The 25,470-nt window shown below is 38.7% G+C and overlaps 1 protein-coding gene across 1 annotated transcript; it reads right to left on the reverse strand.

The window, feature by feature from the left end:
* Positions 1-1,402: 1,402 nt before the first annotated feature.
* OPRK1 (opioid receptor kappa 1) lies at positions 1,403-25,116 on the reverse strand. The gene is made up of 4 exons (XM_035319255.1): positions 24,709-25,116; positions 23,870-24,197; positions 8,845-9,197; positions 1,403-2,967 (listed from the first exon to the last, which is right to left on the reverse strand). The coding sequence occupies exons 2-4, from the start codon at positions 24,127-24,129 to the stop codon at positions 2,435-2,437; spliced, it is 1,146 nt and encodes a 381-aa protein (XP_035175146.1). The 5' UTR covers positions 24,130-24,197; positions 24,709-25,116; the 3' UTR covers positions 1,403-2,434.
* Between the last annotated feature and the right edge of the window lie 354 nt (positions 25,117-25,470).

Consider the following 25,470-nt stretch of genomic DNA (forward strand, 5'->3'; position numbering starts at 1 on the left):
ATTGATTTTCATACAATGCAGAGCACTGTACATAATGTATAGTGCAATAACTTTACTGTAATACAGATATACATATGCAACACAGTACTAAAATATGAACCAAAAAAAAAGTTATTTGATAACTCTACTGTAATACAAATACATATGCAACACAATACTAAAATATGAACAACAACAACAAAAAAAGCTATTTGGAATGAAAATAATTCATTAGGGCCCAGTTCTTTCATAGTACATTTATTTCTAATTTGATAAATACCTCTGACTATTAATTTTTACCCCAAACATTCCCTTTTTGTAACTAGTTAAAGTTCAGAACATTATTTAGAAATGTTTATGCATTTTACAGAGACACATTCCAAATATAAAAATGAAAATAAATAAAAATGAAAATAAGTAAAAATAAAAACAAAATAAAAACAAAAAATAAAAGGGGAAATAAAAGAAAAAGAAGAAATAGAAAAAAAAGGAAAAAAAGGGAGGGGGGGAAGAGGTGGAGAAACAGAGTAGAACATTAGAATCATACGATCAGTTTTGTGAACTTCATTCATTTCCTCTTGCAAATCAAGTGTCCTGAGGTCGGCTATGCTCTTATCATACAGAAAAAAAAAAAAAAATAGAAAGTGCTAGACTTGTCCAGAAAGGATTATCTTCAATATTTTCATTTACAAATATAATTGCATGACAGCAGTTAGTTTCCAAGCACCAGACTCCACAGCCTGAACCTCATGCCTGTGCTCCACAGGGCAGCACCACCAGAGGGCTGTAGACACCAGGGACTGTTTGGGACTGGTCTGGTGCTGCAAGATGAATGTAGGAGCACTGCATCTGTTCACCTGGTACCAAAAATATTTGATGTATGTCACTGTGTTAATACAAAAAGATGTTGAAGTTATCCAGAGGGATGAATTTCCACAGCATTTCCACAAGAACTGCACTGCCAGCTACAAAAGCAAATCTCACAATTTGCATCTGTGTGCATGAAGGAATTTTGGTTGGTTGCTCCAGAACGACTGAACCAGACGTTTTTTTTTCTGATAAAATTTTCTATGCAGTGAAGGTTCCCTCTTTAGTCATGATTTTGTATAAAGAATAAAGTTATTAGGAAGATATCTGGTCAACATGCCTGCTTCTAGTGAAGAAAATGACAGCATTCCTCCAAACTTCAGGAAAGCAAGAATTGGGGTAGTAATATATCACTATTGGGAAAACAAGAAACTATGGGCTGGGTTTTAGGCTCAGTTTTGCCATAAACTTACCTTTAGCAAGCCATTAACTTGTGTTGCTGTGCCTTGGTTTTTCCATCTTCATAGGAGCACAAAGAAATTTACTGAATTCATAGGACTGCATCAAAGAAAATGTATTGTCATCAAAAAATAGGATTTTTTCCAATCAAGTACCATTAAACCATCCAACTTATTTAATCTTCATTTCCTCTTTATCAATCCAGTTAATCTGTTTGCTAATTCAGTAGTTTATAACAACTCTTCAAATATTTATTTTGGTCTGATTACAAGTTGCCCAGGAAAACAAGTACAGCACTATTTTTAAGTATGTCCCCTTTACTGAAAATGGAATGCAGTTATTTATTCCCATATAATGAATGTGGCACAGTTATTCATCATTTTTTAACAAGTGAAGAATGTACAATTTTCTAGTCTCTTGTTGAAAATACACTCTGGAAATGTATATTATCCACAATCATAAGTATACAAACATCTTGGAAAGTCACACATAGAAAATGTTTCACAGAGGTGATTAAACACGTGCAAAAATATGCTAACAATTTTCCTTAAGTCTCAGTATTTTAAATGCTGCAATGCTTTACCATACACAGACACAACAAAATCACTTTAGTATGTAGGCAGATCATGCTTAAATTTAATTTCCACAGAACAGACAAATGTTACAAATATATTAGTTGAGGTTAATATTGATTATAGTTCTGGCAGTGTTCTGCAGAAACCTACACTCTTCACTGTAAAAGAGTATGACAAATCAAGCTGTCAAACTAAATACTTCAGAAGCAATCAATGTTGGGGCAAAACTTGTTGGAATTTTTGGAATAACTTGGTGTAATAGTCAAATGTCACTTAATATTATAACACATAGTGTAAAGAGGAAACTGATCTTTCTTTATCCAGAGTAAACTAGTACAATATTAAGCATCTCTCCTCTCCTCAGAAGTGTGCAATACTACCTAATCAACTACGATGCCAAAACCTCAGGTCCTCTTCATTTGAGCTTAGTTTCAGGAGGTTCTTGCTTGTCAATAAATATCTTGCTTTAGTTCAAACTACTAGGATTTCTTAAGTATTCCAAAAATATCTGTCTAGGTGAGTCTAGCTCAAACTGCAGTGGTAATCTGCGTCAGTCCTAGATCATTGGATTCTTCTCTCTCTTGAGGACAGTAAGATGACATTTCCACGGCTAGTCATACAGGTTTGTTTGTCCCATCTGCTTCCCTCATATAAGCTGGGTCTTGCACAGTGTTTCTGACTCTGCTCGTGCTCTGCCTGTCCATCCTCATCTTAAGGGGGAAGCAGAAGTCCTTGAAACATCTCTTGAAGTTTTCATCCAAAAAAGCGTACAGGATTGGATTGAGGCTGCTGTTGGTGTAACCCAAAGCAATACAGAAATAATAGCTGGATATAGCAGCAGTACTGTGGGACACATCCCCTAATGCTTCAACCAGCACAAAAATGTGAATAGGAGTCCAACAGATGATAAAAACTGCCACAACCACAAGAACCAACCTGGTGATGCGGCGCAGGTTTCGATCTTTCTCTCGAGACCCTGAGAGAAGCCGTACGCTTTTAAGGCGCAGGATCATCAGAGTATAGCAAACAATTATAATAAGGACTGGAATAACAAATGCAAAGACAAAGACACAGATTTTCATGAAGATGTCCCACCACACGTAATCTCTGTCTGGAAATTGCAAGGAGCATTCAGTGCTCATGGTATCTAGAAATGAAATAAGCAAGAAGAAAATTGCTTTATTATTAGATATTCTAAACAATATCATTATCATAGCATAAGCTAGGAAAAGTGATTATCATGTAATGTGATACTAATAAATAGAGTTAGCATTAAATCACTCCAAGGAAAGCTTTCATTTACCACTGAAACTGGTTTTATGCAGCTGTCTAGAAATTACTTAGAGAGATATGGGCTTTTTAAAATGCATAACATTGTATAAACTTTGCTTCCCACAGGAGGAGCTAAAAATGCAGAGGCACAAAAATAAAAATTTATAAAATGAGTTGAGCAATTGTTTCCATTTGAATCTCACTGAGATTTAAAGCCATAAAGACTAACAGATTTAATGGAGTAGAAAACTTGTAATTATTATCAAATTATATATGTTTTTGTCTGTGAGAGGAGCAGATTTTTGGTATCATGAATGGTGGGAGCTGGATGAGATTTTGATCATAGGAAGGTTTTGCCAATATATGACAATTGTGTAATAATCTTTTCCCATGTGTCTCCTTCAATGCAAATGGAGTACATGTTAAGTGCTTGCATTCTGAAAAAAAAAAAAAAAAAAATCTGGCAACAGCTTCTTTTCAGTTAAATAGAAGCAAATAAAATATGTATATGTGCAGAGTCAAATGGAAGCTGCTCTTTTTGCAGATCGTGTCACTGACTGCAGTATCTGAGCCACTAACACCACCCCACTCCCTTTCTCCTTTCCCATGCCAGGATTCAAAACCACAGGCTCTCACATTGTTGTATATCCCAGAAATATTCCATCTGACACGAGGCTGTTAAGGCATGAAATATGAGGTTTCATTTGCTGACCTCATTGCAGCCTTCCAGCATACAAACCACACGGAGAAACAAGAAATAAGATAAATGGCAAAGCAAGACAAGGGATAAATTTACAACTACTATCAGCAGTTAAATTGCACTGAAGACAAGTCAAGGTAACCCAGGGATTTTTCACTCTGAATTGTAGCTTAGAGTTTATCCTCTCAAACACTGCATTATTCTAGTGTTTGGTGGTATGTTTTATTTATTTATTTTCTCTACTGAATTCTTCATTCCTTTACAAATTATTATGTATTGGCTTTTATTGAATCAGAGCTAAAGGTGGAAAACTTCAATACACTGTTGTACCTCACTTTTTCATATGTCTAAAAGAGAATCAGTCAGGAAAAAAAAAATCCATCAAACCATATTTGCTTGCTATCAAAATGCTTCACAAATCAAGCTGATATTGCAGCTGATATTATTTTGAAAACATCCCCAGAGGGTGGGGTGGGAAAAGTTATCCTAGAATCATAAAATCATTAAGGTTGGAAAAGACCTCCAAGATCACCTGGTCTAACCATCCCTCTACCACCAATGTCACCCACTGAACCACATCCCTAAGCACAACACCCAGCCTTTCTTTAAATAGCCCCAGGGACAGTGATGCCACCACCTCCCTGGGCAACTCATTCCAATGCCTGACCACTCTTTCTGAGAAGAAATGTCTCCTAATTTTCAACCTGAACCTCCCCTGGTGCAACTTGAGGCCATTCCCTCTAGTCCTATCACTAGTTATCTGTGAAAAGAGGCCAACCCCCAACTTATAGTATCATATACGCATTTCCATGGTTAGAGATCAGAAAACTGCTAGTAGGTGATATTGAACACTACTACATTCAAATAAAAAGTTGAAATTGAAACTAAATATTTTGAGTTTTTATTTTAAAGAATATAATGATTAATGGATGTTTCTGAAAGCTGAAAAGTGAAAAAAAGTCTTCATCTGTCAAGCCTGATGGAAAATGTAAGATGACAGCAGAAGCATTATTTCATAAGGTTGCAACTTTCACTCAACTCTTCTAAATCCTTTGTGATTATAGTTTAATAAGTCAATTTACTTTTACTTAATTTTATTCCAGAAACATCAATAATTATCTTCAAGAAAACTTTAACATTGATTATTTACTGCTATTTGTAGTAGATCATGGCCTAGCAACAGCAGAAATAATACCAGGACGCAAGTACAATGTCTAGACTAGTAAAGCCAGATGTGCAGTTTGGGACAAATGAGAGCTATGATTAGGGATGACTGCTCTAGACCACATCCAGCTATCAAGCAATAACCCCTCCCTCTTCAAGTCAATTGATGTAATTTCACATATTTATCAAAAGTATTAGATTAGAAAAAGCTCCTGCTGTTTAAAATGTTTGTGCCAGCCAAATTATCTTGAGAAAGCCACAGGAATGCATATATATATATACTTCAACAGCCATTCCTGAGAGGACAGGAGCTGCTGAACAGCTGGAGACATGTTGGAAGCATAAAACCTTCAGCTGCAGCTGGAAGAGCAAGACCAGCCACAGCCCAGTCATCATCCCTCAGCAAAGAATTCAGAGTCCAGGCAGCACTTCCAGTGACAGAAAAGGAAAGATCAGAAACGACTTGAAATTTTCCAACAGAAAATGAGAATTGTTAATTCACCAAAATTATTTCTCTAATCCATCTTGATCAAAATCATCTGAAAGAAAAACAGGAAAAAAAACAAACGAACAAAAAAATCCTTGAACCTTGTTTCACTTTCAGAGTATTCAAATACATCATTCTGATAGACTTTTTCATAGCAAATTCTCTTTTGTTTTAGTTTTACCATGAAAGATATTTGTAAGATGTAGTTTATTAAGTTAAAAATATTAAAGAAATTATATATAATAAATATAAACAAATGTCATAATATTAAGATAATATAGTGTTAATTCAGTGTATTAGATGGAATTTATATAAGATATAGTCATAAATAGTCTCTCAGAAAAAGAAGATGGTATCAGCATAGTTGACTCATTTTTTTTCTTTTGACTCATTTTTTTTCTTTTTGATGCATAAAAAAGACAAAAATGGATTTAACTTACAAAAAGATAAAGGCATGGGTACTTTATATGTGTATCCCAGCATATACTATTGAAAGTCAGTATTGCTAATTTTCAATAAAATTTTAAAAAAAAGAAAAAAAAAACTTTATTAAAGAATCTGAGTGGTAATGGCTGGAGGAGACCTATGGAGGCCATCTGGTCCAACCCCCTGCTAAAACAGGCCACCCAGAGCAGGCTGCAAAGAACCATGTCCAGGTGGATAGCACAGCAATTTATATGTAAAAACTTATCCTAAATTCATTAATATATAATGTTATCATAAGAATATATAAACCATATTCCAAACATTTCATTGTGCTCTACATATGTAGTGAAAATGTTTTCCACTTCATATACAGAGCACAATGAAATGTTTGGAATATGGAATCCTTTTCACAGTTAACATCAAGGATCAACAAATATCGCTGTCAAAGATGCAAAATATCATACTAATTTTCAGGAACATTCAGAGAGAATCCTTAGATCAGGAACTCTGAGAGATAATAATATCCAATTTGTACTTGATACTTGTTGCCTGAAAATGTGCAGAACTAAATTTAGTGTTACAAAATGAGCACTTAAGATGCTCATACTGTCATACTGACTTTTCCCACTCTGGAAGCCATCTATTCCAAATAGATCAATATATTTAGAGGAAAATGTTGCACTTCAGAAGGTATTTTAGAGTAAATATATATTAAAATATTTGATAAGATACCACTTAATATTCATTTTAGTCCTTATGCAGAAAGTCTATTTTTGTTAGGTACCTTAGTAGTACCTCACCTTCAGGCATCCATATTCCTCTCTATTCAATTGGACCCTTCATAATATTTCTGGGAATACTAATAGTACCTCTGGTTTCTTTTCTTTTTTCTTTTTTTTAATTATTCTTCAGCAATAAAGGTTCCATTAAGGCCAGAGAGGGAAAATTTACACAGACTTAAGATTTATTCTATAGGGAAAATGCATCTGGAAGGATACCCCTGGGAGCAATCCTGAACTGTGAGAACAAAAGGGACTAACTGTGTATAGGCTTGGAACTTTAAATACAGTCATTTTCCTTTTGATATTCAGTTGTTGTTTAAATCTGAACCCAACAGAGGCCCCAGAGCATATAAACAGCAACTATTGTCATCAACATAATATAGAGTTTCAGTACCGAGCTCCAGCTGCCAGGCAAAGGGAGGATCTTTGTTGTTTTTTTTTCCCTTCACCATTTATCAGTGCAATTCATGAACACACCAGACGAGATAATTGGCAGTAAATGCTCAAGAGACACCTTAGATCAGACAAGCAGGGCTGAATGGTAGGGGCTGACAAGCACTTGCTAATAATTCCTAATCTTATTTGGCCCAGCTGAGGTGTGTATTACTAGTAGCTGTTTCAGGAATAACAAAAAAAATAAATAAAATAATAATAATAAAAAAAGGCTGCCTGCCATGCAATGTGAAAAAAGGCATTTAATCATTTCTGGCCTCAGAGCAGCCCTTTGAACTCAATGTGATGCTTACAGTGAATGACAAGAACATTCTGCTAGTTAAGAATGCTCCTAACAAAACACCTGGTTGAGCCAATGTCTCATAGCCTTCAAGATTTCAGCTGTAGTTAGATAATCATTATTCCCACCTGGAGATACTTGGAAGTGAATTTTTCCTGATTGATCTACACAGTATTTCATAGAGCCTGTCCAAGCTTTACTGGGGAGAAGAGTTACAGCACTGCAGACCAGGACACTTGATCTCCCAAAAGGCTGATGAAGAGTTCCCAGAGATTCTCTTTCACTTACCGAGCATGAGACCAGGAGCAAAAACATCTTTACATCTTCAGTGAAAACAATCAGCCTTTGTGCAGCTGAACACCGTTGTTTTGTTTGCATTGATCTATGCCAAGAGTTTAACACACATCATTTATTTTCTCTGCCAGATAAAACTGTGTCCTTATGTAAAGTTTACCAGTTCTCTTGGGAGGAGTGAAACCTTTCTACTAGAAAAGGTTGCTAATTCAGGAACTTATTAATCATTCTTCAGAAGATCATTTACATCGCAAACAACACTACCACCAAATAAATATGTATGCCCTGTATTTCATAGGCCATCTGTGTCAGGATGGCCTCAACATCAGGACATTATTAGAGGTTTCAAGCCTTTTGAATATACAGAGGTGCTCCTGCACTACTGTCATGCTTGTGCGGATGAAGTATTTATCTCCCCTTTCCCTGACAAGGAAGATTTCAACTAAGATTAACTCCCGAGCAGGCCAGCTTTGGTAATGAGTCACCAGTTATAGGGGTGAAATCTGCAGTCCCTTAGGGATTATAAATTTCAAGTAAAGCCTACAAGTTCTCTGCACACAGATTCACTGACCTCATGTTCTTGTAGTTGCTTCCCTGCTATGCTCTGTATTCCCAATTTCTGGCTAAAGCTTATTCCTAGCCTTTCCAAGTCTCCATATACACCCTCTTTCCTTTTTAAACAAGAACTTCTGACATTGTCATTTTCACAAGGTTTAGCTTACTTTTCTCTCTCCAGCTACTGATTTTTTTTTTCTGCCATACCTTCAAGTTCTGTGAGATGGCTCTTTATAATAAGTTCTCAAGTCTTAATACTAATGACGGTTTTAATATTAATGCGAATGAGAATCAATCTACTTTCTGCTCTTGGAACTTCATCAGAACTACTCTCACAACACCTACTAAAAGCACCTTCAGCCCACATTTCAAGTTGGCAAGGGCATCTGAGCTTAAATTATTTATACGTCATATAGTAATGTTCCACAATATATTTCAAAATGTCAGAAATTTAGACATACTTTTTGAACCAAGGAATGTGGATGTCTGTGTGTAAAGCGTACACAAATTATTGAAGTAGGAACAAAACAGGTGTAGCCAATATTCCAAGCTACATTTTCTGTCATTTGAGAAACAAGAAGACTCAGTTCTTTCAGAATGCTCACACTCACCTTCCCTGACTTTGGTACCTCCAAGAACTATTGCAGATATACCCACAGATGAGGACAACAGCCAGATACAGATATTGATTATCTTCGCCTTGAGTGGAGTACGGAAGTCCAGAGCCTTCACAGGGTGACACACAGCGATGTATCGATCAACACTCATCATGGTCAGTGTGAATATGCTGGTAAACATATTATAGTAGTCGATCGAAATAACTATTTTACACAGCACATCCCCAAATGGCCAAGAGTTCATCAGGTACTCTGTGCTTTGGAAAGGCATGGTTGTGGTAACTAGGGCATCTGCCATAGCCAGATTGAAAATGTAGATGTTGGTTGCTGTCTTCATCTTTGTATACCTGAAGGACAAAAAATAGTAAAGATTATATGATTGTATCAGCACATTCAAATATGTAATGGCTCTTCAGTCAGTCTTTGCCACAGTCATTTTTTTCACTATCATTTCTAGTTTTGTGACAGAAGTGCACACATTTAGGACCCTTGGAATTACAGTAAACACTTTTCACTCTGTCCTTCAGTACCTGCATTAATCAGCTACAACTATTCACCACAGAAGAAAAGAGACATATGAACAAATTTAATCTAATTATCCAAATGCTGGTTTGAATTCTATCTTCTCAAATCCATTTATAAGCAATTTCCCTTCTTCACTCCTATATATCCAATTTCTCTTTCTTTTTTATCATCTGCATTTCCCAGTCCCCTCTTTCATGAATGCCAATGTAAAAGATGATGACAGAACAGTAGGGGAAAAAAATCAGCAATGTTTTCTCTGCATCCTTTCATTTCACCAATATGAAACATTTGTTTTGTCCATGTGGTAGGAACCTTAAACCACACAGAGGAAGAAGATCCCAGACAGCACCCTGCTTTGTTCTGCACAATGAGAATCTGACTCTGGGGACCCTGGCTGTTTTGCAGCGTACAGAGGACTGCTGCCAGCTCTGCTACAGACACAAAGCAGGAAGGACAGCCTCTCTCATTTTCATTATTACCATACAGATATACTTAACTCTCCTTTCTGAAATTCATCAACAAGTAGTTACTTCTGATCATTGCTGTAAATTTTTATGAGATTCAGTAATGGAGTTTCTCAAAACTTAAAAGTTTCACCCACATATTTTGAATGGGTCCCCAAATGAAAAGATGCATATGCAACACACACAGAAACACATCAAGCTAGATTGTGCCAAGTATCATTAACGAATTTGCAATGGGGATATGAGATTCTATCACTTCAGCTAATGAACATGTTGGGCAATGTGTCTATTTATCTTTTAAACTTTGACATGTGAAATCAAAATTAATTTGGAAAAAAAAAAAATCTTGAGCAGAGTTCAAAAGTGCTGACAAATGTGCCTAGCAAGTAAATGAAATATTAATTAAAATATAGGCAGGAATGTCATTTAATGACCTATATGAAGCATGAAAAACAGCTTCAGTTTTTATGCTTCATTCTAATTAGAACTCAGTGAGAAAATGAATCCAAATGCTAGTTCAAAGCATGGAAATGAGAACTGCAAGGGGAAAGGAGGTAAAAACCCTTCTCACTCAGATGCCAACAAGCTGTACCTGCTGCCTGAGATGACTGTAAGCACTAGGATTAGCTGCCAAATGAAGCAGCTCTACAGCAATGGTGTGATCCCTCTGTCCTGGTTTGAGCTTATCCAAGATAAAAGGCAGAATAAAGGTGCGGAAGCACCCACCAGTCAAAGCTGGGCTTCCCTAAGCTTTCCAGAACAGCATCCTCAACAGGACCTCCAGCAGAGGAGGCAGTCTGTCCTGTAGGTCACATTACAGCCCCTAAGAGACTGTGGAAACACAAATATGAGAGTATATAGCAAGGAGAAACAAATATAAGATGCATTATCAGACTAGGAATTTTCCTCCTGGGAGGGGGAGGTAGGGAAAAAAAAAAAAAAAAAAAGCAACTCTGAATGATGAATCTCAGTTGTAAGACTGAAGAAAAACTCACTAAGCTCTCAACACATCTGTGCATATATATATAAATATATATATATATAAACTTTTGTAAATCTGGAAAGCCTACCTTGAAGCACCACAAAAATAAGTGAAAGAAGAGGGGAAAATTCTTACTGTGATTAACTTAAAGACCTCAAAACATTTAGTTTATCAAAAAGAACACCAAGAGGTGACTTGATTACAGTGTCTGAAGTCCTCTACAGAGAGAAAATAGCAGGTACTGAAGAGCTCTTTCAGACTGGAAAGGAAAATGTAACAAGGAGACATACATAAGAGTCACAGCCAGACAAACTCAGCTTAGAAACAATGATAGATTTTTCCTAACAACTAAGGTGATTATTATTGGGAACAAATTACACAGGAAAGGAGTAATTTTTCCATCTCTTATGTCTTCAAATCAATGTCTGACACTTTGCAAGTAGCTGTGCTTCAGTCAAACACAAGCTACTAGACTCAATACAGGATTATTTAAATGAAATGCAATGGCCTGTGATAAGCAGAGGTGAAATTACTAATAGCTCTTCTGAATCACTACTTCTGTAAATCTTTCAAAAAATCCCCATGGATTTGGACAGGGAAAGTTTGCGTTCACATGTAGAAGAATTTATCTGATCTTTTTCCTTTAAAGAAAATCAGAACATTTAATAAAAAATAACTAAGAAGATTTTATTAGCCTTAAAAAATCAAATGTCTGAAAGACTTTCTATCTCACATTTCCTGTTCCTTGCAGCCTGAATTCAACTTTTGTTGTGCATGTGACACCATGACACAATTTAATTACATGTCGATGTATACTATATTTTCTCCTTAACTCTTTCCCCCACCCCTAGCCTTCCAGTAGCAGGATAGGAAAGACCCGCTGTAAAATAGAACTTATTTTTTATGTAACTTCAAAACTCAATTTTTTTAAGCTGCAACGTGAATCATATTCTCTGCACACAGAGTGTGTATTAATGGTATTATAAATGTAAAGTGAGCAATTCTGTTTTTTTGGACTACACAACATATGCATGCATAAGTAAAATAATTTTCCTCAGTCCAAAAAGAAGTAAGTCTTGTCATGTACAGATAGTAAGAAATACATAGGCATCCAAGCATCAGCATTTAGACAACCTTCAATATAAGCAAATCAAAGTTGTATTTGGCCCTGAAAATATATTTAAAAACAAAAACAAACAAACAAACAAACACACACACACACACACAAAAAAAAAAAAAAAAAAAAAAAAAAAAAAAAAAGTCGTTCTACCTATAAAGCTCTGTGAAAGGCTTTGGCTCCTTTTCCTGATCCAAGCATATATCAGTGCTGTCTTTGCCAGCCTTACCTGCTGTGTGCCTAGTGCCTCCCACAGCTCACCAGCCAGGCAGTCCCATGACTAGCTGTCTTTGCCTAAATCCCCCTGTGTTCATAGACCACAAGCAGGTGCCTTCTTGCACTATTCACTCTCAGCCAGAACAGGCACCTATATTATACACTCTTCTCCCTTGCCCATGCTCGGTAGAGCATGAGACTTCTAATCTTAGGGTAGGGTTTGAGCCCCATGCACAATGCAATTGCTCACACCTGCTGCTTGGGGATGGGATGGGCATCGGTCAGCGGGTGGTGAGCAATTGCATTGTGCACCATTTGTTTGTACACATTATTAATAGTAGATTAGTAGTAGTACAATTGTCATTATTATTATTTGTTTCTTTTCTTTTCTGTCCTAATAAACTGCCAATAAACTGCCTTTATCTCAACCCACAAGCTTTCACTTTTTTCCGATTCCCCCCATCCCACTGCTGGTGGAGTAGGGGATGTGAGCAACGGGCTGTTGGTGCTTAGCTGGTTAAACCACAACACCCCTTTTCTGCCAGACAAGAAGGAGGGAGACTAATAAATACTGATCCAATAAATACTTTATTACATTTAGGCAATTAATTCCCCCAGGCACTGCAGAGCAATGATGGGTACCTAACTAAAGGATAATGGTTCACTGGTTAACCTCAGCAATGCTAAGTCCAAATACTTTTTACTGATGTAACTTAAATCTCATTGACATCACACTTTTTCTTTTTTTTTTTTACGCAATGTAAAGAACTTGATTACTTTCATCTGAAAGCAGCAGCCTCCATATGAATGAGATGCTGGCCTTTAAAGCTGTTAGGCAAGATGGATTAAATCATAGAATCATTCAGAAGTTTATACATTCAGAAGAGCCTTTGAGAATCTGGACTCAATCATCCAAACTACTTTTGAATTTTTGGAATTAAACATCTAAAAATTATTAAATGCTTAGATGTCGCTGAAGATATGTACTTGCAGGCTTAATCAAAAGTCCAGTTAAAGTAATGGAGTGAGAGCTGTTGCTGTCAGACGAAGTAGACCCCAATAGAATCTTGACTCTAACACAATATGAGCAATTTGATCACTTTTCTACAACTCATTTCTATTGCACTAAAATATGGGAGGCAATATTTTGGAAGGTCTGAGCATCCACCCCTACACTCTTCATTCACCCAAATGAGCACTCGAAGAAGGCAAAAATAGTCATGGAGTAAGGGAATCCTGCCTTCCTTCACAAAATTAAAACTATTGATCAAATAGTTGAATATTATTTAAGGGAAAATACTGCTATCTGCTTAAATTAGTCTAGCAGAGCAGAATGGATTAATACTAATGTTACATAGGAATGGAAAGTCTCACTGCTCAATCAGCTGCTAGCATCTTTTTTCAAGAAGCCGAAAATCCTCCAATGACTTAAATTAGTTGACAGATTTTTGCAACTGCTTGTCAAGCTATAAGCAGGCCTCAAACCTCTGTGGGTTTTAAATACCTGGAAGATTTAAGAAAATCATGCAGAAAAACAATCAATATAAAAAGAAAACTATAATTTGGATGTATTTTTGGATGAATATATGGTAATGTTTTTTAAGAAGCAAGATTAAAATGATGTGTACTTGCATATCACAAGTAAAATTCTCAGAGCTATCACATCTTAACCTAAGTACACTTTACAAAAGTGGAAGGTTCTCTGAGACTGATTTTAGACTGACCTTTAGAAAATTTCTGCCATCACTCACTCAAATCATCGTTACTGTACTTTTTCCTCATGGAGCAGTTTACTTTGCACGTGTTTCTAAGACACTAAATAGGATAAAAATTACGCCTCCAACCCAAGCTTATCATCGAAATTGGGGTGATTGAAGAAGGAATCATGCTAGTAAGAAGTTGGTGCACTTTTAGAAAAAAATAAAATTCATTAGTAAACCTGCTAGCAGAGCCCCTTAAAGGTATTATCTCAAGAAGAAGAGAGGAGTGTGGTTCTATAGTACAGCATAATACTAGTAAAGCTAATAAAAACTGGGAAGGTAGATCTGGTCAAAAATTTGTCATTTACCTTCAGGTAAATAGGCTAAAAAGTTCCCTGCGGTGTGAAATGAGGGGTGGGGAGGGGAGCAAGTCTAACAAATATACTACAACAGTGTTCTGCAGTAGCAGAGTGAAAGTACAAAAGCATGAAATACAAGGTATAACAAACATATTTTTGGCAGATACCTGAGCCAGCGAATGTAAATGAAAGCTAAAGCACATCTAAAAGCAAATTACAAAAACACCTATCACCAGGATACAGGCTCTGTTCCACTAGGCTCCTCTGAATGATGTATATGGAGATCAAGCAGCTGAAAAGCTTATTCATGAAAGCTCTAAATCTCAAGGCTATATTCAGGGCACACTCTGTCAGAACAAGGAAAAAATAAATAAAAAAAATAAGGGGGAGTATGCATTCCAAACACACCAATTCAAAAGGATGGCTCAGCTATCTTTTGGATCTTCAAGCTCAATGTAAAAGGTTTATGATAATATGAAGCTAAGGTTGAGGTCAAAAGTAGAATGCAAAAAATCAATATTCTGCTGTTTCCATGTTCACATTGGGTTATATGTTATTATTACATTTTGAATGACAGCCAGAATTAAGCAAAAAAATAAAAAACAATTGAGTGTACCACTTTAGGCAAAAGCAAGCATTGTTACTGCACACAGATAAATTTTGTTTGTCTCCAACATCAAAATAGTTAGGAGCATATGAAAAATTGTATATGTTGCCTTCAGAATAGTATCCTAAAGTGGAATTCTATTTACTCATAAACACCTGCAGGTACCTATTTTTAAGTGGCTTAAATAATACGTGATCTTGGCTTTTATGCTTCCATTGGGGAGCTCAATCTACTGGAATGTCAGAAGGTATCACCAAAATCCTGGCAATTTACCACTACAATTACTCTTGTGAACTAGCCATAGGCTGAGCCAGAACTAGATCTTCCAGATTTAGATGTAGAAACATTCCTTCCTGAGCTTCTGAATTAGGGAAGAGAAGGTTCAACTTTACATATAACCCAGTCAAAACGAAAAAAAAAAAAAAAAAAAAAAAAAAAAAATCTCTACTTAACTAGGATGAACTATTTTTCTTCCTTCTCTGTTAAGGACTTTTAATATTTTTGTGTGAGTTCAAAAGCATCTTTTTGAAGAAATATGCTTAATGTTAGACACACCAATACTCTGAAATTTGTACTTCTATGGTTTTTCTAGGAGAGCTCAGAGATACCTTGAGGGCACTGTGATTTATCACGTCTTATATTGAAATAAAGGGAATTAAGAATTTTACAAAATTGGTATTATCCAAAACTGGGATGTCTCATATTATCATTAGGGAGCTAAGACAACTAATGTAGCCTATGTACCTAATTGTTTTGACGTCTAATGGAAGAATCCAGTCCTTGTCAAGCACCTGACTCAGCTGAGAAACTTTATGCAGCTGCAGATGCTTTCTGGTAAACTGTCACATTACAGAGAGTGCCCAGGGTGTTACACAGCCCATCCTAATCCTTCTCACTTGCCACCTGCACATTAGCCCAGTGAGCTGAGTCTCTGTCTGGTAACATTCACTTTTCCCATTGCTCTTACCTCTTGAAACACTATTTTCTTCTTGAAGGACATCATGAGCCCCCTTAACAGAACAAAACTCTTCCTATCATCTTGTGGGAGTGGGAAGAGAGTTTTCTATGCAGTAGGATAGTGATTGCCTGGCAGAAAGGCAGAGAGAACAGATCTCATTGTTCAGGGGTGCAGGGATAGCAGCTCCCTCTGAAGGTTTTTAAGGGTCTTGTTTTCCTGCTACATAGGTAGAATATATATGCAGAACTTGGCAGAAGCAGCCAAACGCTACTGAACATTTATTCTCATCTAGGTGTTTCTGCAGGAGAGAAATAAGGAAAGAATTCAGAAAATTCTCACAGAGGGGTCCTGTGGAATGGATATCACTCTTGTTCTCAGAACAAGACACCCAGCCTCCATTTTGCCACAGGGATGAATAATAACTGCCACTGCTGGGAGTGTTTTATAGGACAACTGCACACTTGTGTTGTGTGGAGACCTGAGACTCGGGTCAGCAATCCTGTAATGGAGTTGAATGGGAGACAAGGGACCTCCCTCTGTAACAAGTACAGGATTATGTTGTAAGGTAATGAATGCATACACTAACAGTGAGCCAGCTCAGGGAAAAGTCTTAAGTCCCTCTTAGGAGGCAGCCCAGAGGCACTCTCTGGACTTTACTCATTCATCTGTTTTCCTCACTTGCCTCAGAGAAGCCCCCAGCACAGATCAACTAAGCACACACTTTGCCAAAGAAGATGAGGTAAGTGAAATGCAGGAAACATTAAGATATAGTCAACTGAAAGGCACAACCGATAGCTTTCATGTTATAAATGTTTTTCTTCTCCAATGCACTTTAACAAACCAGTCATTCTGAAAGCCATGTCAAAGAGTAGGCTGCAAAGCTGTTTGTTGGCTAGCAGAATGGTAAAATAAAATTTCTGACTGTGAATAGTAATTGAACATATTGAATAGCTTGTCTGAACTAATCCTACCATGCAGATTCCCATCACTACTCAAGGACTTTCTTAATTGCCCCATGTTAACCACTGTGGGTAGACTATGAACAACGCAGCAGGCAGTGAATTTGGCTAAACAGTCAGTCAGGAAATATAATGTCTTCTTTCTTCCATATGCTGGGTAGATAGGTTTGGCAACCCTAGGTGTGCGTTCACAGTGCACTGCAGAACAGCACCAACTTTGTAATAGAGAAGAGCAACCAGGCAGAGCACTGTGTGTTGCACAGGTGCAGCGGTCTGAGGAACAGAGAAAACAGAAAGGTTCTGCACCTGTTCTTGCCACGGATTGATGAAAACTCATGCACTGAAGAAAACCATGTTAGGTTCTAACATTCATGCTGGAAGGAAAGAGCTTTCATTTTAAACAATGTCACAGAACTGAAAATAGGAAACTGCCTAGAACTAATTTTCACTGCTGTAGGGATTAAAAGCTGCATCTAATTAGATCTGAACCCTCTGGCTTCAGGACAAGTAAATATTTCAAAGATAATACACAGTCCAGCATGCAAACTTCGCAATAGGATCATAAAAATGCTGTGCACCTTTATATATTCTTTATTTATATCTTTTTCATATTTTGCAGAATGCCAGCATGGGTCAGACACACCTCTTTCCATGTCCTCATTCCATCTGTACACACCCCTTCCTCAAAGCTAATTCAGTTTGTGCACTCATGCCTGCCAATAAACAAAATGACATTAATATTGGCATTTCCTCATGCCTCTCAAACTCCCCCAAAGAGAAAAACAATAAACAAAGCACAAAGACTGACTTGAGTAGACACAGGGCCCACACTTTGCAAGAGTTTTCTGGTGGGAGGACCAAAAAACATTAAGCAAGGTTCCTAGAAGTAGATTTTATAGTTTTTCCTGCTTGTTTTTCCTTTGGAAGGTAACTGAAATTGAAACTCTCCTTGGGAACTCACATGTTTCAAAGAATTTCAGATAAGGGACCAACAAATCACAGTTTGAACTGAAAGTAGGTAGACAGTAAGGTTATCCCCCCTTACCCATAGCGCATCCTGGGCCAAAGTCACCATGTTAAGCATTTTCTACCTCAGCACCCTTCCAGCAAATTCAAAATCTTCCATTGTGCAAAACTTTAGGAAGGGTCCCCACTCTTCCCTCACTCTGTCCCCCTCACTGCTTCCCTGCTGCACTCCCTCCCCACGTGCTGGCCAGGAGCATAGTCCTCCCAGCCAATCTCCCAGCTGAAGACTGATGATCTGTCTCAAGCTTTCTCCCTTGCCAGTGGCCAGACGGGAAAGTTCTTGTAAGTTTTCACTTTCTGCCAGTTCAAAAGGGCTCCCCATAATTTGTCTTGCTTCCAGCCATTAATTCCAGCTATGCCTTTCTCTGAGATAGATGACTACCTGGCTGCTAGCCCAGCGGAAGTGTCTGGATGGATACCAAATTACTTTCCAGAAGCCAAAGAGATTACTCACTATAAGCTATTGCCTCTCTCTAATATTCTCTCCAATAAATATTCCTTCTAACTCTTTCCTGTGCTCTCTCTAGTTTTTCAGTATCAGATCTTCTTATCATAGCATGTTATCAGAAAATCATGTTGAGTTTCTTATCTGCTTATAAATCCCAGGTCTTACTGTCTAGCAGGATATTAAATATATTAAAAACATTTAAATTCTGTTTAAATGAGCTGTGCTTGACAAACTACCATTTATTTTTTAAACTTGTTCTACCTGCTCTACCCTGGTCTTTGTGCTATCTGTAAAAGCTGTCAGTAGTGACCAGTCGTCAAAGTCTTGATGATAATAGTGCCATGTCTGGCCAAGTTCTGCAGAACCCACCAAAAGTACCTCCACTCAGCAAGGTGAGGCCAGATGTTCCTTCAGGTCCTGTGATGAACTACTATCAATCCACTTGATGCCTCTGGACTGATAATAGTCAGGTGTTATATGTTTCACCAGGTAAAAATAGGTAAAAATCCATAAACTTAAAAAAGTATACTACAGCAAGGCCTTTACATTTAGCAGCAAATCCCATGATTTCATAAAAGAATGAAAGGGCTGGCTGCAAGTAATAGAGAACAGGCAATTCAGCTAGGTTGACTCTCCCCAGTTTCATTTTTCATTTCAGAACAATATAATTTCCTAATATAATTTAATAAATTTAGAAAAATAATTTAAAGCAAATTAATATGTAGTCTTTGATGGTACCAAAATCTAATATAGATCTAGACCAGTATATTGAATCAATTTCATTTTTGTATATATGTCTACTTCACTATTTTCATTATGGTTTGGAATGAACGGTGGATAAGATTTAAAAACAATCTGGAAAGGAGTTGGTTTTAGATGATATTTCTTAACAGACTCTTCCTGTTACATAAGGTGCCACTTGGTTCAGTGAATATCAGAACAGAAATGTATTACTAGTTACCTTTTTTCTTAAACATTAGGCTGAGCAGAAGAATACAAGCTTTCTCTTTTCCCTTAGGAATGAATATACATATCTGTGACACAGCCTCTCGTTAAAACTGTTTTTGAATGTAGAAAATTATTCAGTTCACTGGAAGCTTGAAAGATAATTTTAAAAGAAATACAGGGTTGCTTATTTGAGAATTTGATGTCAGCAGCTGTTCTCAGTAAATGACTTCAGTAATAATGGAGGTAAGGCACATGCAAAAAGTAGTCAGTCTGGAGTAGGTAAGAGGCAGTCACATGGCTCCCACAGAGTTTTTACCAGATTATGTTTATGGTTTTTTAAGAGCCAATCCATTGTTAAAACTGTAACTCAGCCTTCATTCAGAGAACTTTTCTGCCCCTCCAGCTGTCACAAGAAAGCACCATTTTTTTAAAAGTTTGCACTAACATTTGGAGAAATAAATTCAGGAGAGGGAGGAAGTGGGGGAGGGAGGAAGAAAAAAAAAAATAAAGACTATTTTGCTTCCAAGGACAAGTAATTTTGTTTACCAGCTTCACCCAGCTATTTTACTTCCAGAAAGCAAGACCTCTGAGGGTTTGAAATAGACTCTGACCATGTTAAGACACACACAGATGTGTAACTTGACAGAGGTGAGGTAAGATAATTTCACGTGGTTTCTACAAAAAACATTTTGTGCCTCCTATTCTCTTCCACAGGGGGACTGTGCTTCCCACATTGCATTTGCAGTTCCCACCAGTGCAGCAAGCAACATGATTCCCTGTTTCTTTCTTACTGTCTCCCCACAAAACGCAGCAGCTGCAGGCAACTGTTACATCCCATGTGCCCCGCTGGCTGTTGGCTGACAGCAGACCTCTCGGGGCTTGTACAAGGAACACACATCTGATCATAACACAGTGAGAGCTCCTGCAAACCTTAGAGAGTGCCAAGAGTGCAGGTTGCACTGCATACATAAGGCAGAGCTACTTTCTGCAATGGTAATTGCAGAAATTGTATCCCAAAAGTAAAACCAAGGGAAGAATCCAGGTTTCCTGAAATGTGGTTTAACAGGCCATACTGCCACCACAGTACTGAAATACTATTCCCACCCTGCCTTCAACACAGCTCTCTACAGGAGCTGGAATGATTGGTCGCCAACATGAGGAAATTAGATAGATACTCGTACAGTGGTGGAAAACATCCTTATTACCTTATTTCAACTCTAATCTTTTCCTATCACACAGATTTCTCAACAGGTTAAAGAGGTATATTTCTCTCTCTATTTTCTCCAATGCGTTTTTCTCCCTATGTCTTTAAAGTATATGAAAGAATATATGGCTGCCTCTGTCTCAACCTACACTTTTCCATTTATATATGGAATATATATCTTTCTCTTCTTGCCTTTTCAACACTTCTGTTTTCTTCCTGCTTCCACTTTTGCACTCACTGAAGCAGAACACACACCTGTTTGTCTCAGGAGGGATGCACCATCTCTGTGCCTGTTGTCTCCTCCTCATTACCGGGCAGAGGGAAATCCCACCCACTCCCTCAACCCTGTAGCTATTTGAACACCAGCTCTCTGTCCTGGGAAAGAGCTAAGGTCTGGAACATAGCCCAGCCTTCCAGTAAAGCAGTTGTTCCAATCACATAGGAAACATGTATTTGAAGTAATTCTTTCCTCCTTTAATAAACAGTGTAATGACATGGTTTGCTCCCTAACCAAAACTGAAAGATCCCATGGATTTATCAGTCGCAGCTACTTAACTTTCAGGGCTTGTACACGCCATTGAAGTGTCATTCTCCTGTGACTTCTGTGGGTTTTCCCTCTCAGCAGAAGCACAACCACCACACCCGAAAGAGATTTCAGACACCCAGCGCTCTGCATGTATGCTGCTGGGATGGTGACTTGCCGGTCTCCATGAGCTCCTTCAGCAGCACATGTGAGGATGTAGCTAAGGGCCTACCCTTGTGTTGGTCTTAAAGCAAGGAACAGGCCAAGGCCTGCCTACTCTACAGCTTCTGGCTGAATTTGAACCTGCTTTGGAAGGGTCTCAAGACCATTTGGAGACTCCTGAATCTACCACAGCATTGATACTTCAGCAGTTTCATTGAAAGTTTCAGAACATAAGGGGTATTTTTTATGTCACCCAAAAAGTGTCTCAGTGGTCGACTGCTGTGGTTTAACCTGAACGGCAGCTAAGCACCACAGAGCCATTTGCTCACCCTCCCTCCTGCACAGTGTGATGGGGAAGAGAATCAGAAAAAAAGTGAAAGCTTGTGGTTGAGATAAAGACAGTTTATTAGGACAGAAAAGAAAGGAAAATAATGCTGATAATAGTACTACTACTACTAATGTGTATGAAACAAGTGATGCACAATGCAATTGCTCACCACCTGCTGACCAATGCCTAGCCTTTCCCCAAGCAGTGGTCACCCCAGGGTGATACCCCAGGCCAGCCACCCCATATTAATTGCTTAGCATGATGCCCTATGGTATTGGAATACACCTTTGGCAAGTCTGGGCCAGCTGCCCTGGCCATGTCCCCTCCCAGCTCCTGGTGCACCCCCAGCCTCCTTGCTGGCAGGGGAGCATGAGCAGCCTTGGCTCTGTGTGAGCACTTCTCTGCCACAGCTAAAACATCGGTGTGTTATCAACATTATTCTCATCCTAAATCCCAAACACAGCACCATAACAGCTACAAGGAGGAAAATTAAGTCTATCCTAATGGTATCCTAACCAGGACAGCTGTTGTTTAAAAGAGAAAAGGGAGGAGTAGCCAGGCCTGCTCTGCCTGCTGATCCAGCCAGAGTTAGGAAGAGGAGAGCAGATCCAGGATTTGGAGACATGAGAAATGGCAAAGATGGGATGCACAGAAACCCTCTGCTCAACTGGTGGGTAAAAAAGAGCCATTTTCCCATCCTCCTTGAGATTCATGGCAATGGGACATGTTCCCCCTATGCCTTGCCACCATCTTTCACAAACTTCCCACACAAAAGCACGTTACTGCAGTCTGCATTTTCCAATGGGTCGTGAAAACCTATCCTGAAGTGCAATCATGCTGAGAGAGGATGTGAGGGAAAGAGAAAGGGAGATGAGAGGTTGGGACAAAAATTTAAAAAGAAAAATAATAATAAAAAAAAAAACTCTTGCATGAACATTTGGAATATTTAAACAATCCAAATATATTGTAAATAAATTTGTAATGTAATTGCGGGAACTGGTAAGAGAGGGAGGCAGGGCTAGCTAGACCCTCACAAAAAATGGTCTTAGGAGAGAAAAAGAAAGAGAGAGAAAAAAAAAAAAAAATATATATATATATTATATGAACTAGTGTAATCCATACATGTTAACTTTCAGGGCTCTGGCTACATTTGAATTTTTTCCACTTCTCAAGCCAGTTGATCAACACTATCACTGTTAAGTGAGTGGTGATTTAGAAAAACTGCCTTTGCCACTATGTATGTCAAGTATGGAGTCTCCCTTTTTGCAAGGTAAGTTCAAAAAGAAAAGAAATCTTTACTCTGAAAGAAGGCTAAAAAAGCAGGAAGGAGTACAAAATCTACAGTGCCACAAATATGGAGCAAACCAATTACTCCACATTGACAACACGCATCTTTATCTATTAGACCAACTTGTAAAGGGAATTTTATTTCCATTTTTCAAGGTAATTCACCTGGTTATAACTCATCTTTCACATAGTACATCATCAATAACTTCACTGCTTCCAGTTAACTTCCCTCTATATCAAGTCTGACAGAGTTATTTCACCATTCTGCAATTGCTTGACCCTTATCATGCACTCTTTACAAACAAGATCCCTTGCAATCCTTCCATTTTTCTTACTGTGCTCAAGCTGATTTTATATAAGGAATGAATACTCCACAGAATTATTTTTTTCAGGTGTTTTTTTTTTTCAGCATTCACATAGAATGCAAAGCAGGATTCCAAGAAGTTGTACAATTTCAGTTCCCTTGGTTGCTCATTATCACTCTGCTGAGCTGCACTATCTGAGCATCTTTATAAATCGCAAATGGACAGGTCAAAAAGAGAGAAAAATCATACTGTAAGCTAAAATATATGCCAATACACAAGTATTGGTGCATTGCACTAAGTAGTTTACTGTGAAAAAATAATTGATACAGATACACAGCTTTGTCCTGCTTCTGGAGAAACAATAGGAAAGGTCTTTGCATCTTCTTTGCTTTCTTCAAGACACCAACAACTGGAGTTAAACACCACTAAGCAGAGAAACAATACACCTTGGTTAAACATTTCTTTTTTTTCATATCTTGTTAAATGAGCCACTAGGTGACAAGGCAGCAATGTATTGGTGTCCACACGACTAGACACATAAGCCATCCCTAGGGGACTCCTCATAGGGGAAAAAAATAAGCTGCCTTGCAGAAGTTTCCTTCTCCACTTTCCCTCGGACAAGGGAAGCCTCTCATCCCTAGAGGGCACCCGGTGAACACAGCTCCCGGGCACCAAGCACCTTTCCTGCAGGATTCATCACTTTTAACTAGCTGCTCCCTTCCGCCTGAATCTGCCCTTCCAGACAAACCTCAGTGACTGAAAATGTTCGGGGTCATTCCAGCTACTTTTTCTTTTCTACCTCCTCATATATGCATGCCAACTCATATAGGCACCCCACCACTGATAAATTTCAGGACAGCCATTTGCATCCCTTTCAAACAGGTACCCCAAAGCCCCTTACCTTATGATGACAAACATGACCAGAGAGTTTCCCACCAAGCCGACCACAAAGACCACTGAGTAGACAGCGGTGATGATGATGGGGATGGCGGGGGAGATGCTGGTGTGGTTGTGGTGGGTGTCCCCGAAGGCCCCGGTGGTGTTGCTGTCGTAATCTGACCAGCCCAAGGGCCAGCTGCTGCTGGTGCTGGGGGGGCGACAGGGCCCTGGCGAGCAGGTGGAATCTGGCTCCTCACGGAAAATCTGTACAGGGGCATCCATAGGGGCCACAGCCCCCACGGGCAGGAGAGAGACCAGCAGGAGAGCGCAGGCTGCAGGAGGCAAGTATGCTGAAAAGAGAGGGAATGAGACAAAAGTGCTGTCACGGCCACTGGATGTTCAGCCCTCCAAAATTTGTACCTGTTAAAGGGAGCTCTGGTGTGGCAGGAACTGTAATTTGCCAAGCAGAGATTTAGGTAAACCACATTCATATTAAAAAAAAAAAAAAAAAAAAAAAAAAAAAAAGGCAAGTTTTACATCTTGGTGTGTAATGGGTAAGTGCTGCTCCTCCAGGTGCACAAGGAAAGTTTTCCTCCACTTTCAGAGATTACACAGAGAAACAAATCAGATGGGAAGCAGCTCAGATCCACCCCCACACTTTAACCCTGTCTCTCCCATCCTCCATATTTAAATCAAACAGCATCCTAATGACAGGAGCTCTTTATTCCCTAAGCTCTGCTATAAGCAAGGACAGAGAAACCCATCACCTCTTTGCACATCTGCTTTGACTTCCAGCCCTGAGTTATCTTTTTCCAGATCACCTATCTGCTTCCAAAGTGACAAAATAATGACATGAATTACCTCTTTCAGTCCAGGGAAAAGAAGGGAGTCCTCAGACAGATGTTCTTCGCAGAAAAAAAAGCATCCCCGTAGCTCCTGGAAGTACCACAGATCTTCTTGGACTTTGGAACCTGAGGCACCTGCACCTCTGGAGATGCGTGCTGGCAGCCGAGCCAATTCCCGGGCAGGAGCAGTGGCGTGCTAGCAGCAGTTGCTGCTGTTCCAGCTCCCACCACTTCGCCTTTTCCCTCCCAGGCTCTGCCTCCCTCTCCCCCTGCCAGGGCTCCGGCAGCACTCTGCTCTGATGCACGCATTCTCCTCCGTCTCTGTCCCTGCAGCTCAGGAGCTCACATGACTTCTGCCTAAACGCTTAGAGGCAGACAAATTAAAAGATAAGCAAGAAATAAGTTCTGCAGGGAGTGAATGCTTGGTTTTATTCACTTTTCCAAATCACCTTTTCTCATTGCCCCTGCACTCCCAGGCCTCAAGTAATGATTTCCTCTGCCTTATTGAATTCTGCATGCTTTTACAGGCTAGCAGATGATGAATAAAACAAGATTTTTCAGTATGTCCCAAATGCTTCTTGCAGGGTGGCTGTTCTCCTATTCCCTTATACCTGTAACTTGGAGGAATGGCAATAGCTGGGTACAAAAGCAGAGAGGCAGAAACGGCTGGGAACACCCTGATCACTGCCCTTAGTTCATTCTAGCTGTCCCACATGGCTTGAGAATTTAAGCATGCTGGGGATAGAGAGGTGGCACATGTAGAAATCAAATCCCTCGG

Source organism: Oxyura jamaicensis, chromosome 2 (assembly GCF_011077185.1).
Source record: "Oxyura jamaicensis isolate SHBP4307 breed ruddy duck chromosome 2, BPBGC_Ojam_1.0, whole genome shotgun sequence".
NCBI classification, from domain to species: domain Eukaryota; kingdom Metazoa; phylum Chordata; class Aves; order Anseriformes; family Anatidae; genus Oxyura; species Oxyura jamaicensis.

Bases quoted from the DNA above. Each gene is read 5' to 3' on its own strand.
- OPRK1 (XM_035319255.1), bottom strand. From the start codon at position 24,129: ATGGATGCCCCTGTACAGATTTTCCGTGAGGAGCCAGATTCCACCTGC. The intron at 9,198-23,869 runs GTAAGGGGCTTT...TTTGTCCTTCAG, and splicing joins GTCATGTTTGTCATCATAAG to GTATACAAAGATGAAGACAG. The intron at 2,968-8,844 runs GTGAGTGTGAGC...TTTCATTTCTAG, and splicing joins AGGTACCAAAGTCAGGGAAG to ATACCATGAGCACTGAATGC.